Raw genomic sequence first — 14,507 nt, 5'->3', positions numbered from 1 at the left:
TGTGACTATCTGGGGAGTGAACCAACAGATGGAAGATATATCTATCTCTCCCATTCTCTCTGTACACTTTGCCTTTCAAATAAATACACTTTTTAAAAAAAGAAATTATAATTCAAAAAATTGAAAAAAGAAAAATTACATTTTCATTACCTCTAGTGATTAATTTTTTTGTTTTGATATATGTCCTTTCAAACTTTTCTTTTCTTTTTAAAAGATTTATTTATTTATTTGAAAGGCAGGGTTACAGAGGCAGAGGCAGAGGCAGAGAGAGAGAGGTCTTCCATCTGCTGGTTCACTCCCCAGATGGCTGCAATGGCTGGATCTGCCAGTCTCCCATGTGAGTGCAGGAGCCCAAGGACTTGGGCCATCCTTACTGCTTTCCCAGGCCATAGCAGAGAGTGGGATTGGAAGAGGAGCAGCCGGGACTAGAACCGGCACCCAAATGGGATGCCAGCACTGCAGGTGGTAGCTTTACCAGTTAAGCCACAGTGCGGTCCCCTTTCAACCTTATCTATTCTCCTTTTTTCAAAAGTGAAATAATGACACGCATAATGATTTTTTAAAATTTATTTATTTATTTGAGGGTGGAGAGAGAGAGAGTTCCTATCTGCTAGTTCACTCATTGCCTGCAATGGCTGGGGATGGGCTGGGGCTGAAGCTGATAGCTGGGATTGCAATCCAGGTCTTCTACATGGGAGGTAGAAACCCAATTACTTGAGCCATCACTGCCTCCACCCAGGGTCTGCACTGGCAGAAAGGTAGTCAGCAGCCATAACTGGGAAGTGAACCCAGATACTCCAGTGTGGGATGCAGCATGCTAACTGCTGGGCTTCGTGCCTGTCCCTACATAAGGAATTTAAACCTGCTTCCTTCCCTAAACTGTGAACATCTTTTATGTCAGTACATATTTTTTCTCATTACTAATGGTTGTATAATCTATTGTTTCATATGATGAATATTTAGGTTATGTCTAAACTCTTCAGTTAGAAATTTTGCTGAATTTACTTTTAGCAGTTTCCGTATATCTCTATTTATTATGTAATTCAATTTTGCTGAAAAGATGGAATTGTCTAATTCTTAAATCTCATTCTATGGGTATCTGTTATTACTAGTGGTAACTATTATTTATTGAATACCTACTATATGTTAGCTACTGCTAGTTCCTTCCAAACATTATGTGTAATGTTTACAAATACCTGTAAAGTAGATGTAAAAATTCCTCCTGGAGTCTCAAAGCAATAAAGCAAAAGACCCAATGGAAAAACAAAAGAAAATCAAACCAAACCATGAAACAAATGAAGGAAGACAGGTCATACAGCAATTTCTGTTGAGGCAGCGTTAGGAAAAGCAGTAAAACATTCTTCCCAAAATGATAACCCAGATTAATGTCCAGCACAGTGTCTGTTGGTACCAATCCCAGGTCATCTGATTTCCTTTAAAATCTATTGAACTTGGCAACAGTGGAAATCATGTGGAGTAATAAATCCCACTAACCACTGAGATTTAATTACTCTGACATTCATAAGATATTGGATTTCCTGTTGAGAAAGGCCAGAAACATGTCTTACACAATACCTAAAAATATCATTCACAAGCGTTATTGCACACAAGAGGAAAAAGGTGAGCTTAAAGATTACTGAAATAACCCAAGCTGCAACATTAAGGGCAACCTTCCTTCCCTGCCCAGAGTGCAGGTGAAATACTTCATGTTGTAAACTGCTTGCGAGAACACGGTTGTCTGGGTGGGGAAAGATTAGGATGGCTGGGAATCTAATCCCCAAAACACAGTCCATCTCGTTCCAAGAGCCCTTTTCGAAAGGGTAAAGCAAAATAAAAGGACTACACAATTTAAAAAATGTTCTCCTTACAAGCAGATATTTCAGGAAAGCAGTGTTCTTGTGGGACACCACCGTCTTTCATCAGAGATGCTGTGTCAAGATTTGGCGACTGTTTCCTGCAAGAGGACTGGGTACACATCTTAGGCTATGCAGACCATCGTCTGTGGCAAGTACTCAACTCTCCCTGTAGTGCCAAGGCAGCCACAGACAATACACACAAATGAGCATGGCTGCATTCCAATAAAAATTTATGGACACCAAAGTATGAGTTTCATAAAGTTTTCACACATAATCAAATATATCTTTTAACTATTTAAAAACTTTCACAAATAGTAAAAGCTATTCATAGCTTGCAGCCCGTACAAAAGCAGGCAGCCAGGCAGATTTGGTCCATGGGCAGTTACAACCCTTGTTCCTGTTCTGTGTTAAACAACTATTTACGGGAGGAGGAAGAGTTTCATACATTAAATAATACATTAGATCTTCCTTCCAGTCTTTGAAATAGGGGTATGTTTCCCATCTTCCGGTTTCTCTCTCCTTTATTTTGAAACAGGTCTTTTAAGACCTGCAAAATAAACACTTGAAGTGAAAACAGGCACCAGGGCAAGTAAAACATGCGAATTTAAATATGTCTGCCCTAAAGGACAATCTTGTGATAACTATGCTTTTCAAATAACTGGAATTTTAAGAGAAACAAACAGAAGGGATGGAAACAACAGAAGAGAGGAAGACAAGAGCCACAGAAGGAGAAAAGGAGTAAAGAGGAGAGAAACATAAAAACGAAGGCAGCAGGCTATCAAGGGACAGATTCAAGGGCTAGAAGAGTGAGAGGGGCAGCGCGGAGCACACAGGATGGGTTCAGTAACTACATGTTGAAAAGAGGACAGTGTTTGACTGCAAGTCACAACCGGCAGCTCACGGAGCAGAGGATTTCAAAAGCAGGCACATATTATCATTCTTCTTAGAAATGATTTTTTAATTGGGTTCAGTCTACAGTTCTTCAAATATCCTTATCCTTAAAACTCCAGAGAAGAAATTATTCTCTGGCCCACACTGACTATAGCTCGGATGGCATCAAATTAAGAACCATGATTGAAAAATTTAAAATTTCCTTCCTATTATGAACCAGTTATAGCTATAAACCTTAGACCAAAAGCACTGGAATTGATGAAGCAATACGTAACTTAAATTACAAAGCTTAAAAATGTGTTTATCATGAAATACTAAGGAAATCAAATGAACTAATCCTTTTAAGGAGGATTGTTAACAACAGCTAAAATAAAGGGAATCCTTTGCTAGTTTAAACAGAATAAGGAAATTCAATGTGCATAAATATTTCATTTCCCAAGCATTTTGAAGATTTTCTGAGCTTTCCTTCATTCAAATGTTTCAGATGATAAATAGGGAAAATAAGTAAGTAAATAGGGGAAAAATAGATGACAGCAATATGAATACATTTGGACCCTTCAATTCTTGTTTAAAAAAAAGTGTAGCATAATAGGTCCAGAGTTGGTTCTGTCACTTACTGGCTATGGGATCTGGGAAATGTACCTCACCCTTTTGTGCCTCAGTCTGCTCATTTGAAAGTAGGGCTAATAAGAGTACCTCCTCAGAGGGTTGGTGTGATGAATAAATAAACTCACATGGAACATATCTAGTGGAAAACAGTACTCCAAAAAGATTTGCTAAATACTCAGTTGATGGATGAGTTGAGTGGTTCTTCTGTTTCTTTTGAGAAAAACAAATTTCCTACCACATAGGATAAACTGAGACTACACGTCAGCAGACAGGATTTAAGAATCACTCAGAATCATCTTCTGTCCTAACATAGTTGTCAACTGCTTTCATCAAGTGTTTTCTTTTTAAAAAATCTGACCACAGGGACTATGTTGTGGCATAATGGGTTAAGTTGCTGCCTGAGGTGTCGGCATCTAATATGGGCACCGGTTCGAGACCCGGCTGCTCCACTTCCAATCCAGCTCCCTGCTAATGTACCCGGGAAACCAGTGGAAGATGGCCTAAGTACTTGGGACCCTACACCCACATAGGAGACCCAGATGAAGCTCCTGGCTCCTGGCTTTGGCCTGGCCCAACCCTGGCCATTGTGGCCATTTGAAGAGTGAATGAGAAGATGGAATCTCTCTCTCTCTCTCTCTCTCTCTCTCTCTCTCTCTCTCTGTCTCTCCCTGTAATTCTGCTTTCTGCTTTTCAAATAAACAAAGTAAATCTTTAATACAAAAAAAAAAAAAAAAAGACATTTTTCAACTGTGAGGTTAGAGAATTCAGAATGATAGAGGAATAGGCTGAACAAGACCATGTCTGTAAAAATGAAAGTACTAATGTTCAGAAAAATTAGAGAACAATTTCATAATGGGTATTAAGTTAAGCAAACTTAGATGGGGCCTGAAATATGGGGAAACAGAACAAAACAAAACACTTCTATTTTTTCAAGTTTTTTTTTTTTAACCTAGAGCCATATTAAAAATATATATAATAAAGTCTTTCTCATAAAAGTCTTTGGAGGGTAACATCATTTTCACTTAAAAATGGAAAAAGGAAGCATAAGAAAATTGATCACAAGGTTCTAAATTCTTCACTAAGGCAGAAGAACTAAGCAATGGCCAGGAGCTCGAGTTTTAGGGGCCAGATGCCAACTCCGCCACTAAATTTTCTCACAAGAAAAAATGGGATAAATGAACAAAAAACTAGCTCAATTGTTGTTCCAATGATAACATGAGAAAATATGAAAAGGGCCTGACAGGAAGTGTTGAACAAACAGCTGCCATTATTACCATAACTTCAAGGTCATTATTGCTATAGTTTATAGAAATGAGATTTTTACTAAGTGAACTGTCTTCAGGGATCTGCACCCCATGGAGAAATTGATCAAGACTAACAATGTGCTTGGGGACTCCATCTCAGGAGGAGACACAGCCTACATTTGGGGTGCTAAGTCACAGTCTAAACTCTCTGGGATCATCTTGCATACGAATCTTTCAAATTTGCCCCTAAATTTGAATTGACTGCAAAATGACCTGGCTTTCTGAAGAGCAGCTCAAAAACATTCTTTCGGCTTATAGATCCTAGTCATTGTTAACCTTTTTATTCTTTGTTTTAATCCATTAACTAACACCCTAATAATTTACATTTCAAAGTTTCAAAAGTATACTCACATATATGTTGCCACCAGATACTCAAGATTCTGGGAGGCCAACAGGGCAGTAAGATTTCTATCCAACATAAAGATGAGGAGCTGACTCTTTGGAGGCTATGAGACTTGCCCAAGGTGACCTAGGTCGTAAGTGATGGTTACTGAAATCTGAACCCAGATAACTTGGTTCTAAATCCCACTTGTATTTTTTAAAGGTTTATTTTATTTATTTGAAAGAGTTACAGAGAGAAAGAGGGAGAGACAGAGAGAGATCTTCCATCCGCTGGTTCCCTCCCAAGGCGGCCACATTGGCTTGGGCTGGGCCAGACCAAAACCTGGAGTCAGGAGCTTGGGCCATTCCTCTGCTGCTTTCCCAGGCCATTAGCAGGGAGCTGGATTGGAAGTGGAGCAGCTAGCGCTTGAACTGGTGCCCATATGGTTGCTTAACCTGCTATGCCACAGTGCTGGCCTCTCCACTTGTATTTTTACCATACTATACTACCTGACTATAAGAATTCACTCTATTAGACAGCAAGTTTGGTATCATTTTCATTGTCTGATGCTTTAGGACAAATACTTTATATGTTGCATCTTCAAGGCTAATCCACTGAAAGCTCAAGTCAAGGCTTGAGGTTCAAGTTTATCTACTAGTCCTGGAGCATAGACGTGATTAAAAAAAATGCAGGAACAATTGTGTGCCAATAAAGAATTGATACACACTTCCTTCTTTCTACCGACTGGGATCTAACTTCTCTCTTTCCACACTTCTTTGAGCAAGATTCCTTATTAGGTATAATATATTACTTTGGCAATTATAATCCCCTTATTGATATTATAAACCCAGACAAATAGTCTACCTGTAGTAAGACTATGTAATAAGGAGTATGAAGGAACATCTAAAGTCAACAGTTCGGTTAAAACAAACTTAATTAAATAAACTGTAAGCAGACAGTTAAACATCTAACAATGGGATTTAGTAAATATGGAGCTTGATCTCCCTTCTGACTTTTTCTCTTTCTCTTTCAACAAGCATTTTGCACCCATACTATGCACTTGATACCAAACAATTACAACAAGGAATGATGATGCTTTCAAAAGCTCTCATCATTTAGTAAAGGTAGGGAGATAACAGATGACTCAAACTGGTAACTGTAATATGAGGGTATTTTAAAATGTTTGCAGAGAAGAAATTAAAAGATAAGTTTATTTTGGTGCAAAATTTTTTGAAATCTATGCACATGAGGACTCGAAAAAGTTCAGGAAAAGTGTGCATTATGAAAAAACCATGCATAGATTTCGTTTTTTGCACAAAAATAAAATTATCTTTTAACTCCATATCCCATGAGCTTTTTAAAGTACTCAGTAATAACCGTTACAGTAGAAATACACACAGGATGCTAGGCAGACTCAGAAGAGAGGAGTTCACTTTTTTGTGATTACAACAGTTTTCAGGAAAGCATGTTGCCATGCCTTGTTGAAAAATGATTCTGAAATTTATATGTAGTACTTTATACACATCTTAAAGATATTGTTTCTGGGACCAGTGTCGTGGTGCAGTGGGTTAAGCTGCTTCCTTTGGAGATTGGGCTACTCTGCTTCTGATCCAGCTTCATGCTAATGTGTCTGGGAAGGCAGCAGAAGATGGCCCAAGTCCTTGGGTCCCTGCGACCCATGTGGCAGGCTCCTGTTTCAGTCTGGTATAAACCTCGCTGTTGTGGCCATTTAGACAGAGAATCAGCAGATGGAAGATCTCTTTCTGTCTTTCCCTCTTTCCCTGTTACTCTGCCTTTCAAATAAATAAATCTAAAAAATGTTTTCTTCAAAATTGACTAGGGAATCAGGGACTCTGTTTTGCACAGTAAAACATACACAAAAAGGTGGCACCAAGAACCTATTTAATAATAAAAAAATATATATATAAATGCCTGCTTTTGTAGACTTGGTCTGTAGCTTGAGTTAATTTATGACAGCTGGTGGTTTAACTCAGATTAATTATTGAAGAAGTTACAAAGTTCTCTTCAATCTGCTCAGCTGTACTGAAACAAACAAGTCAGCCTCATGATTCTGCTTATTTTCAGACAATCTCCCAAAGGGATTTATTCTGTTGATGCGGCTCTTAATTACAATGATACATTTCTTTGCAATCCACCTGCATTATTTCATACAGAGTGAATGCCCTGGCTGTAAGAAAAATTCGGTTTGCTTCAGGTTTGATCATAGTTATCTGCCTAGGACTAATGACCAGCAAAGACATAATGAGGTAGAGTTCAATCTTTTTAGCATTCCACTGCCTCCCTCTGTCAGAAGCAGCCTGCTGGAGCTGCCCTACACAAGAGGCCTTGACTGAAGTTGGGTTCCTCTGGGGTTTCTTTGTTTTCTGTCTCCTACCTGCAGTCTCCTACCTTCTTGAACCTCACAGGCCGTGTGTGATTTTACCTCTCGGAGCCTCAGTTTCTTCATTGTAAAATGATGAATGATGACATTTTCCTGGTGGTGCTGTTGCAGAACTGCACTTAGGTAATGTCTGCAGAGCCCTTAGGTGGTGTTTACATGGCAACCATTCAATAAATTCTATTTAATACATTCCAATAATAGCTTTCATATTTCAAATTTCCAAGGTTTACATGAAAAAAAGATGACATCGACCAAGCGAAATTTTGTTTGTATGTATAATTTTCCAAGGAGACGGAGCATTAGTTCCCATTAGAGTCTTAGAAGACTTCTGTCTTGGGGCTGGCGCTGTGGTGCAGTAGGTTAAGCCTCTGCCTGTGATGCTGGCATCCCAAATGGGCGCTGGTTCTAGTCCTGGCTTCTCCTCTTCCGATTCAGCTCTCTGCTATGTCCTGGGAAAGCAGTGGAAGATGGCCCAAGTGCTTGGGCCCCTGCACATGCAAGGGAAACCCAAAGGAAGCTCCTGGCTCCTGATCAGCTCAGCTCCAGCTGTTGCAGCCATTTGGGGAGTGAAACAGTGGATAGGAGACCTTTCTTTTTGTCTCTCCCTCTATCTGTCTTTAACTCTACCTCTCAAGTGAATAGATAAAATCTTAAAAAAAAACAAAACAAAACTTTTCTGTCTTTAAAAAAAGTATACAGCCAAGAGAAAGAACTTAGAAATAATAACGGGTCTATGATCACAAAAAAACAACTAAATGAACATGAAATACAAAGACATTTTATTCCCAAAGAACTCCTCTAACCAGGGGGTCAGGATAGGGAATCCAGGAAAATACAACTATCAAAGAGGCAGTGTTGTGCAATTTTTTTCCATTCAACTTTTAGAATCAGTAAATCCATATTTGAAAGATGGCTCCCAGTCCACCCCAAATGGCATCAGCTTTCTATATGGAAAGCCAAGAGACAGGGCAAAGAGTCCCTGACAAAAGCCAGCCTCCACAAAATTCTGACAAGAGCTGGGTGGGTGGAACTGCTCCAGGCAGAAGGGCTCCCAGGTTAGAACCACAGACCCTGCTGGCTCCAAGCTAAAAAAGCCCTTACTCCGTCCAGCTTCCAAGATAACCACCGCTGTTGAGGGAAAGGCCTAGGGTCAGTACAGGAGGACAGCCATCTTCCTTTTAGATATGCCACCTGTTCTACACTAACCTCCTGTGCAAGCCAGCTCTCCTCCCAGGCCAGCTAGGTAATGGAGTCAACAGGGTGTTTTCCCTAAAAAGAGTCGCATCTTCCTTATAATGTCCCTTCTGGTAACCCATGTAAAGAGGTCGATAGGTCTGGGCCTCATGTATAGCTGGCCAGGCCTACATGCCTCTCTCAATGAGAAAACTTCTCCTGGATTGGATAACACATTTCCTAGGTACTCCAATAATGATTCAAGGCCGATGAGAAGCCGGTGGCCTGAAACTGGAGTGCAGCCCAAAGCCAGCAACGCCATACAAGCTGAGCACCTGAAACAAGCAAGCCAGCCCTAAAGAGAGCACCAGGGATTCCAGCTACAGAGGAATTCAGTCACTCCAGAAGCTGACTGATCTGCACACGGCTGAAGCCTGAGGAGTCGGCTGCCTGATAAAATAAATGGACTGTGGAAGACTGTGGATTCGAAAGGCTTCCATGTCAAGAGCCTCAGATGGTCATTGACGTCATACATGAGTGGTAATTGTTAAATTAACAACAGGAGTCACTGTGCACTAACATCCGTGCAGGACTTCTGTCCTCTGAGAATTAACTGTAAAACTTGTGCTCAAATTGTGTGTGTGTGTGCACGCGCACAAATTGTTGAAATCCTTACTTAGTATAGAGTTGGTCTTCTGTGTATAAAGTTAATTGAAAATGAATCTTAATGGAGAATGGGATAGGGAATAGGAGAGAGAGGAGGAGGTGGGTAGGAGTGGGGGCAGGAGGGTAGGTAAGGTGGGAAGAATCACTATATTCCTAAAGTTGTAGTTGTGAAATTTGTATTCATTAAATAAAAGGTTTCTTTGGGGGAAAAAATTAATGGACTCATCCTTTCTCTTTTTGCCTCTCTATATTTGTTTCAAATTTTTAATCTAAGTAACTGTTGTATACAAATAGATAATGAGGACAAGATCATAAAAAATTACTGATCAAATAAAAAAGGTCACCCAAGGGGTAGGGGACACACGCCTTTGGCAGAGCAGTTAATCTACAGCGTGGGACATCTGTGTCCCATATCAGAGTACCTGGTGGAGCTCTGGCTCTGCTCCTGATGTCGGCTTCTTGGGAGACAGCAGGTGATGACTCAAGTAGTTGGGTCCCTGCCACCCACATGGGAGACTCAGATTGAGTTCCTGGCTCCCAGCCTCAGCCTGGCCCAGGTCTGGCTGTTGCAGGCACTTGAGGGAGTGAACCAGCAAATGGGACATCTCTCTGTCCACCTCTCTCTCTGCCTTTCATATAAGTAAAAATAAAAAATAATAGGACTACATTACATGGCCGGCACCGCGGCTCAATAGGCTAATCCTCCACCTTGCGGCGCCGGCACACTGGGTTCTAGTCCTGGTCGGGGTGCCGGATTCTGTCCTGGTTGCCCCTCTTCAAGGACAGCTCTCTGCTGTGGCCCGGGAAGGCAGTGGAGGATGGCCCAAGTGCTTGGGCCCTACACCCCATGGGAGACCAGGATAAGCACCTGGCTCCTGCCTTCGGATCAGCGCGGCAGCCATTGGAGGGTGAACCAACAGCAAAGGAAGACCTTTCTCTCTGTCTCTCTCACTGTCCACTCTGCCTGTCAAAAAAAAAAAAAAACAAAAAAAAAAACGACTACATTACTGATAATCTGTGTGACTTAGTATTCAAAAAAGTGCTTTTAAAGATTATTTATTTGAGGGGCTGTCACTGTGGTGCAGTAGGTTAATCTTCCGCCTGTGGTGCCAGCATCCCATATGGGTGCCGGTTCGATTCCCAGCTGCTCCTCTTCCAATCCATCTCTCTGCTATGGCCTGGGAAAGCAGTAGAAGATGGCCCAAGTGCTTGGGCCCCTGCACCCACGTTGGAGACTAGGAAGAAGCTCCTGGCTTCAGATCGGTGCAGCTCCGGCTATTGCAGTCAATTGGGGAGTGAACCAACAGATGGAAGAACTTTCTCTCTGTCTCTCCTTCTCACTGTCTATAACTCTACCTCTCAAATAAATAAATAAAATCTTTTTTTTTTTTAAAAAAAAAGATTATTTGAGAGGCAGAGTTACAGAGAGGCAGAGAGAGAGAAAGAGGTCTTCCATCCGCTGGCTCACTCCCTAAGTGGCCGCAACAGCCAGAACTGGGCAGATCTGAAGCCAGGAACCAGGAGCTTCCTCCCAGGTCTCCCATATGGGTGCACTTGGGCCATCGTCCACTGCTTTCCCAGGCCATAGCAGAGAGCTGGATCGGAAGTGGAGAACCGGGGCTTGAACCAGCACCCACACTGGATTCTGGCACTACCCGCCGCAGCTTCACCGGCTACACCACAACACCAGCCCCCAAAATACTGTTTTGCTTTGGTTCTCATCAATTCCTTGTTGTTAATTAACTTCAAATTTGGGAAGATAATGCTCCAGAGTGCTTAGGAGAGAAATGCGGGGGACAAAGATTTCTGCAACTCTTCTGGTGCTCCCGGAAAGGAACTAAATAAAGACAGGGCAAGGAGAACGGGACTTAACATCAGAGCGGTACACAAGGCTGGCTTTGCCAGATACCTCCAAAGTGGCGCCTTTTGGGGGGTTCTGGAGAACCGCACCCAGCTCCCCACATTTCTTTCATCATGTCATCCTGTCCGAAATCCCATCTTTAGAGAGAATTCCTTTGGCTCACTGAGAGCTCTCCAGAGGATACTCCTTCTCTTTATTGTTGGACATCCCCGCGCCCCCAAGGAGTTAGTCAACAAGGCGTCCCGCACCTGTTTCTTTACAGGGAGGGGCCTAAGATTTGGGGGGGGGGGCGGTGAGGGTAGAGGAATTTACAGCTGCGGGTAGGGAGCAAAAAGCCGGCAAGGAGGGGTCCCTAAGACACAGGCACTGAAGTGCAAGGGGCACCGGAGGGGCTGGCAAGATGGGGAGGGGGCGTGCTAAAGCCAGATTCTGTTCTCGCAGAACTGCCCTCAGTGCGTCGGGAGGTAGGGGGTCCTGCCCCTTCCCTGGAAGTTGCTCGGGGTCCCGATGCTGGGGCCAGGGGTGCAAGAGGGTGGGCGAAGGCTGCGCAGGGCCTCCATCGGGTGGGGCGAGAAAGAAAGGAGAGTGGGTGAGGTGGAAGACCCCTGGCTCCCGGCCCCCCACTCGCCGGCTGCCAGTTAACTCGTGCGTTTCCCGGGCCGCCTGGATGACACGAGATAACGAAGGGCTGGCACCGAGCCGGGCAGCTGGCGACCGCGGGATAACGTGAGTCCTGGCCAGGGTTCCGAGTACTGGAAACGCCCCTTTGTCCCTGGCGCGCCCACAATGTGCCCGGCACGGGCTGCGTGTGCTCTTTGCACCCCACCACCCCGAAATCGTGACCCCAGCCTGCAGAACAGGGCTCGTTATTCTCACTGGACGAGCGAGGAGAGGAGCGCGCACTGCCCAAGCCGCGGAGACCTGGCTAGAACCCGCGTGTCAGGCTGCACAGCCCGTGGGGATCCGCACCCAGGGGGAGGGTCGGGGGCTGGCAGGGACTCCTCGAGCGTCGCCAGGGGCGCGGGGCTCACCCTTAAAGGAGTCGGGGAGCCGGTGCGCTTGGTTGTCCGTGCCGTGCCGCTTCTCCGCCATGCCGCCTGAGCAGGAGTCGGGCTCTCACGTCGCGTCCCCCTAAGAAGCCAGAGACGCCAGGAATGCCCTCAAGAGCCCAGGAGACGGAGACCCAGGCTGCAACCCCGCCCCTCCTCGCGGTCACGCCCCTCCCTGAGACCTGACCAATCGGCTCTCAAAATAGAAAGGACACGCCCCCCCCCCCCCCCCCGCCAACAGCCTCCGTCACGCCCTCTTGCGCGCGCGCTCCTGCGGCGGGGCCTCAGGGCGGCCGTTTTCCCTGCGGTCTGCAGGCTGAGGGGCGTAGGCCGAGGGACGAGGCCCCACTGAGGTGGGGTTCCGGGCCGAGGGGCGTGGGCTGAGGAGTACTCTGGGGGCGGTCAAGAGACGGCCTGAGGAGAAGGTGTCAATAGGACAAGGCGACCCGCAGGGTACAAGTGTTAGAAGTGAGCGCCTCGTTTGGCCTGAGGAGCTGGAGGGAAGAAAATGGCGCCCTCTCTCGACGGGGCGAGGTCTGAATTGAGGCGAGAGGGTTGGGGACACCTGCGTGGCCCAGGTGCGGGCGCGGAGGCCAGGGGAGGCAGGCCAGGGGACCGTCGCCCGGGGCCGAGGCGAGGAGGTGCGTGTCTCCACCTGAAACTCGTTTAGGGCGTCGGCGGCGCGAGGGTCCAGCATGGTGCCCCCTCGAGGAGTTCCCCTGGCCCCCCAGCTGGAGGGACGGGCGACCAGCAAGCAAGCAGATCACAGCGCAGGGTGAGGCTTTAGCTCAGGGGACAAGGGAAGAGTGGCCTTGAGATGTCGCCAGGAAGATGAGAAGGAGCCCGCCTTGGGGAGGGGGACCAGCGGTTGTTGCAGGAGGATGGGAAGGGTCGCCCAGGCGCAGGGCTCAGGAGAGGCAAAGTCGGTAGTTCCAGTCTGGAGCTTTCTCATAGGTGGTGGTGGAAAGCTTCACTGTTGAAAAAAACCACACTGTGTTTTAGGCTCTGTGATTGGTCCTCAGGCAAAATGTGCAAAGTGTGTTCATGTAACAGAAGGTGTGCTCTAAAAAACATCTTGAAATCAGTGCAGAGTCACAGGCAGTTGGGTAGAACGTGCAGAGAAGTCACAGGTCCCCTGTCTACCCAGCGTCCCCCAGTAGTCACGTCCTACTCGGCTGCAGCACCCAAACCAGGAAATGGACCATGCGTGATGTGTGTGTCTACGGCACACACACACATGCACATAGTGTAGACGTAATGTGGGTAGTCCGTGTTATTGTATCACCGGTATAGGTTCCCGTGACCAGGGCAGTTAAGATGCAGAGCTATTCCGTCACCATACATCTCTCCCTCCTGAGAGGCAATGTTTTCTTTTTTCTAATGTGCTCAGTGTTTGGCTGTGTAACGTGCAGTAGTTTGTGGTGCTTAGATACTATGAGAGGGTAGACTTGGGGATTGTATAGGGCTGGGCAGTTGAGGATGTTAGGACAGAGTGTTAAGGGAGTTGTTAGGATGACTGTTGCTTCAGGGCAAAGGCTCCAAGTGCGGGCATAAAAGCCTGATTCAGAGCTTGTAAATTGACTTCCTGTCAAATTAGCGCAAATGACTGCTCATGTTCCTGGAAAGGTGCATGGCTTGTGCAGTCATTTTGTTTATTAGCCTTCTGGAGAAGATAAGAAGAGGGCTACAGTAATTTAATGATCCCTCCTCTCACAGTCATCCTTGAGAAAGTCCACAGCTTCATATTTTCCATTCTGCAACAAATAAACCCCAGAGGCAGGAACTTCCTGCTTATGCTGTGACTCCCAGAAAAGAGGAGCAAATGCCCCCAAATGAATTAAACCCTTTGGTCGAGACGGCCTTGACTACAGATTGCTTCGTGTGAAGAAGCATGTAGTTTTCATTTTGGCTGGAAAGGAAAATATTTCAAAAAGAATTTAATGTGCGTGTTCTTCCCTGCTACCTTAGCTCTAGTCTCAAGGCAATCCCAACAGCGTCACTTCTGGAGAACTAGAAAAGAAGCCACTCCCTTTGGGACCAAGACTTCAGTAAACACTTGTTGGCTTTGGTTTCTGATTGCATCAGTTCTAGAGCTAATTCCAGGCCCCAACCCAAGAACAGGCTTTGACTTGACTTTTGAATGATTTCAGAGTAGAACAGAGTTTCCAATCTTGGTTAAAATATGCTTTCACTAGCCCATGAAACTGGTACACTCTGACTTTCTCATGAACGTTCTGTATGAACACATTGATTATATATCATCCTTTCTGTTGGGGAGATTTTTAATTCTGACTTTTCTCCCAGGATTGACTAGAAGCTAGGACGTTAGAGTTTTGTTTATTTGTTTAGAACTTTATATTTTGAGGATGGATATT

General features: G+C 44.8%; 1 protein-coding gene across 2 annotated transcripts in view; it reads right to left on the bottom strand.

Annotated features, from left to right (window-relative positions):
* Positions 1 to 12,265, bottom strand: part of STOM (stomatin) — a 35,822-nt gene extending 23,557 nt beyond the window's left edge. For both annotated transcript variants that reach the window (XM_062207636.1, XM_062207637.1), the window contains exon 1: positions 12,115 to 12,265. In XM_062207636.1, coding sequence (XP_062063620.1) covers positions 12,115 to 12,175 — 61 coding nt within the window. In that variant the 5' untranslated portion in view covers positions 12,176 to 12,265. The remainder of the gene's footprint in view (positions 1 to 12,114) is intronic.
* Between the last annotated feature and the right edge of the window lie 2,242 nt (positions 12,266 to 14,507).

Source organism: Lepus europaeus, chromosome 12 (assembly GCF_033115175.1).
Source record: "Lepus europaeus isolate LE1 chromosome 12, mLepTim1.pri, whole genome shotgun sequence".
Taxonomy (NCBI): Eukaryota; Metazoa; Chordata; class Mammalia; order Lagomorpha; family Leporidae; genus Lepus; species Lepus europaeus.
The sequence above is the reverse complement of the archived record's forward strand: the minus strand, read 5'-3'. Positions and strand labels throughout refer to the sequence as shown.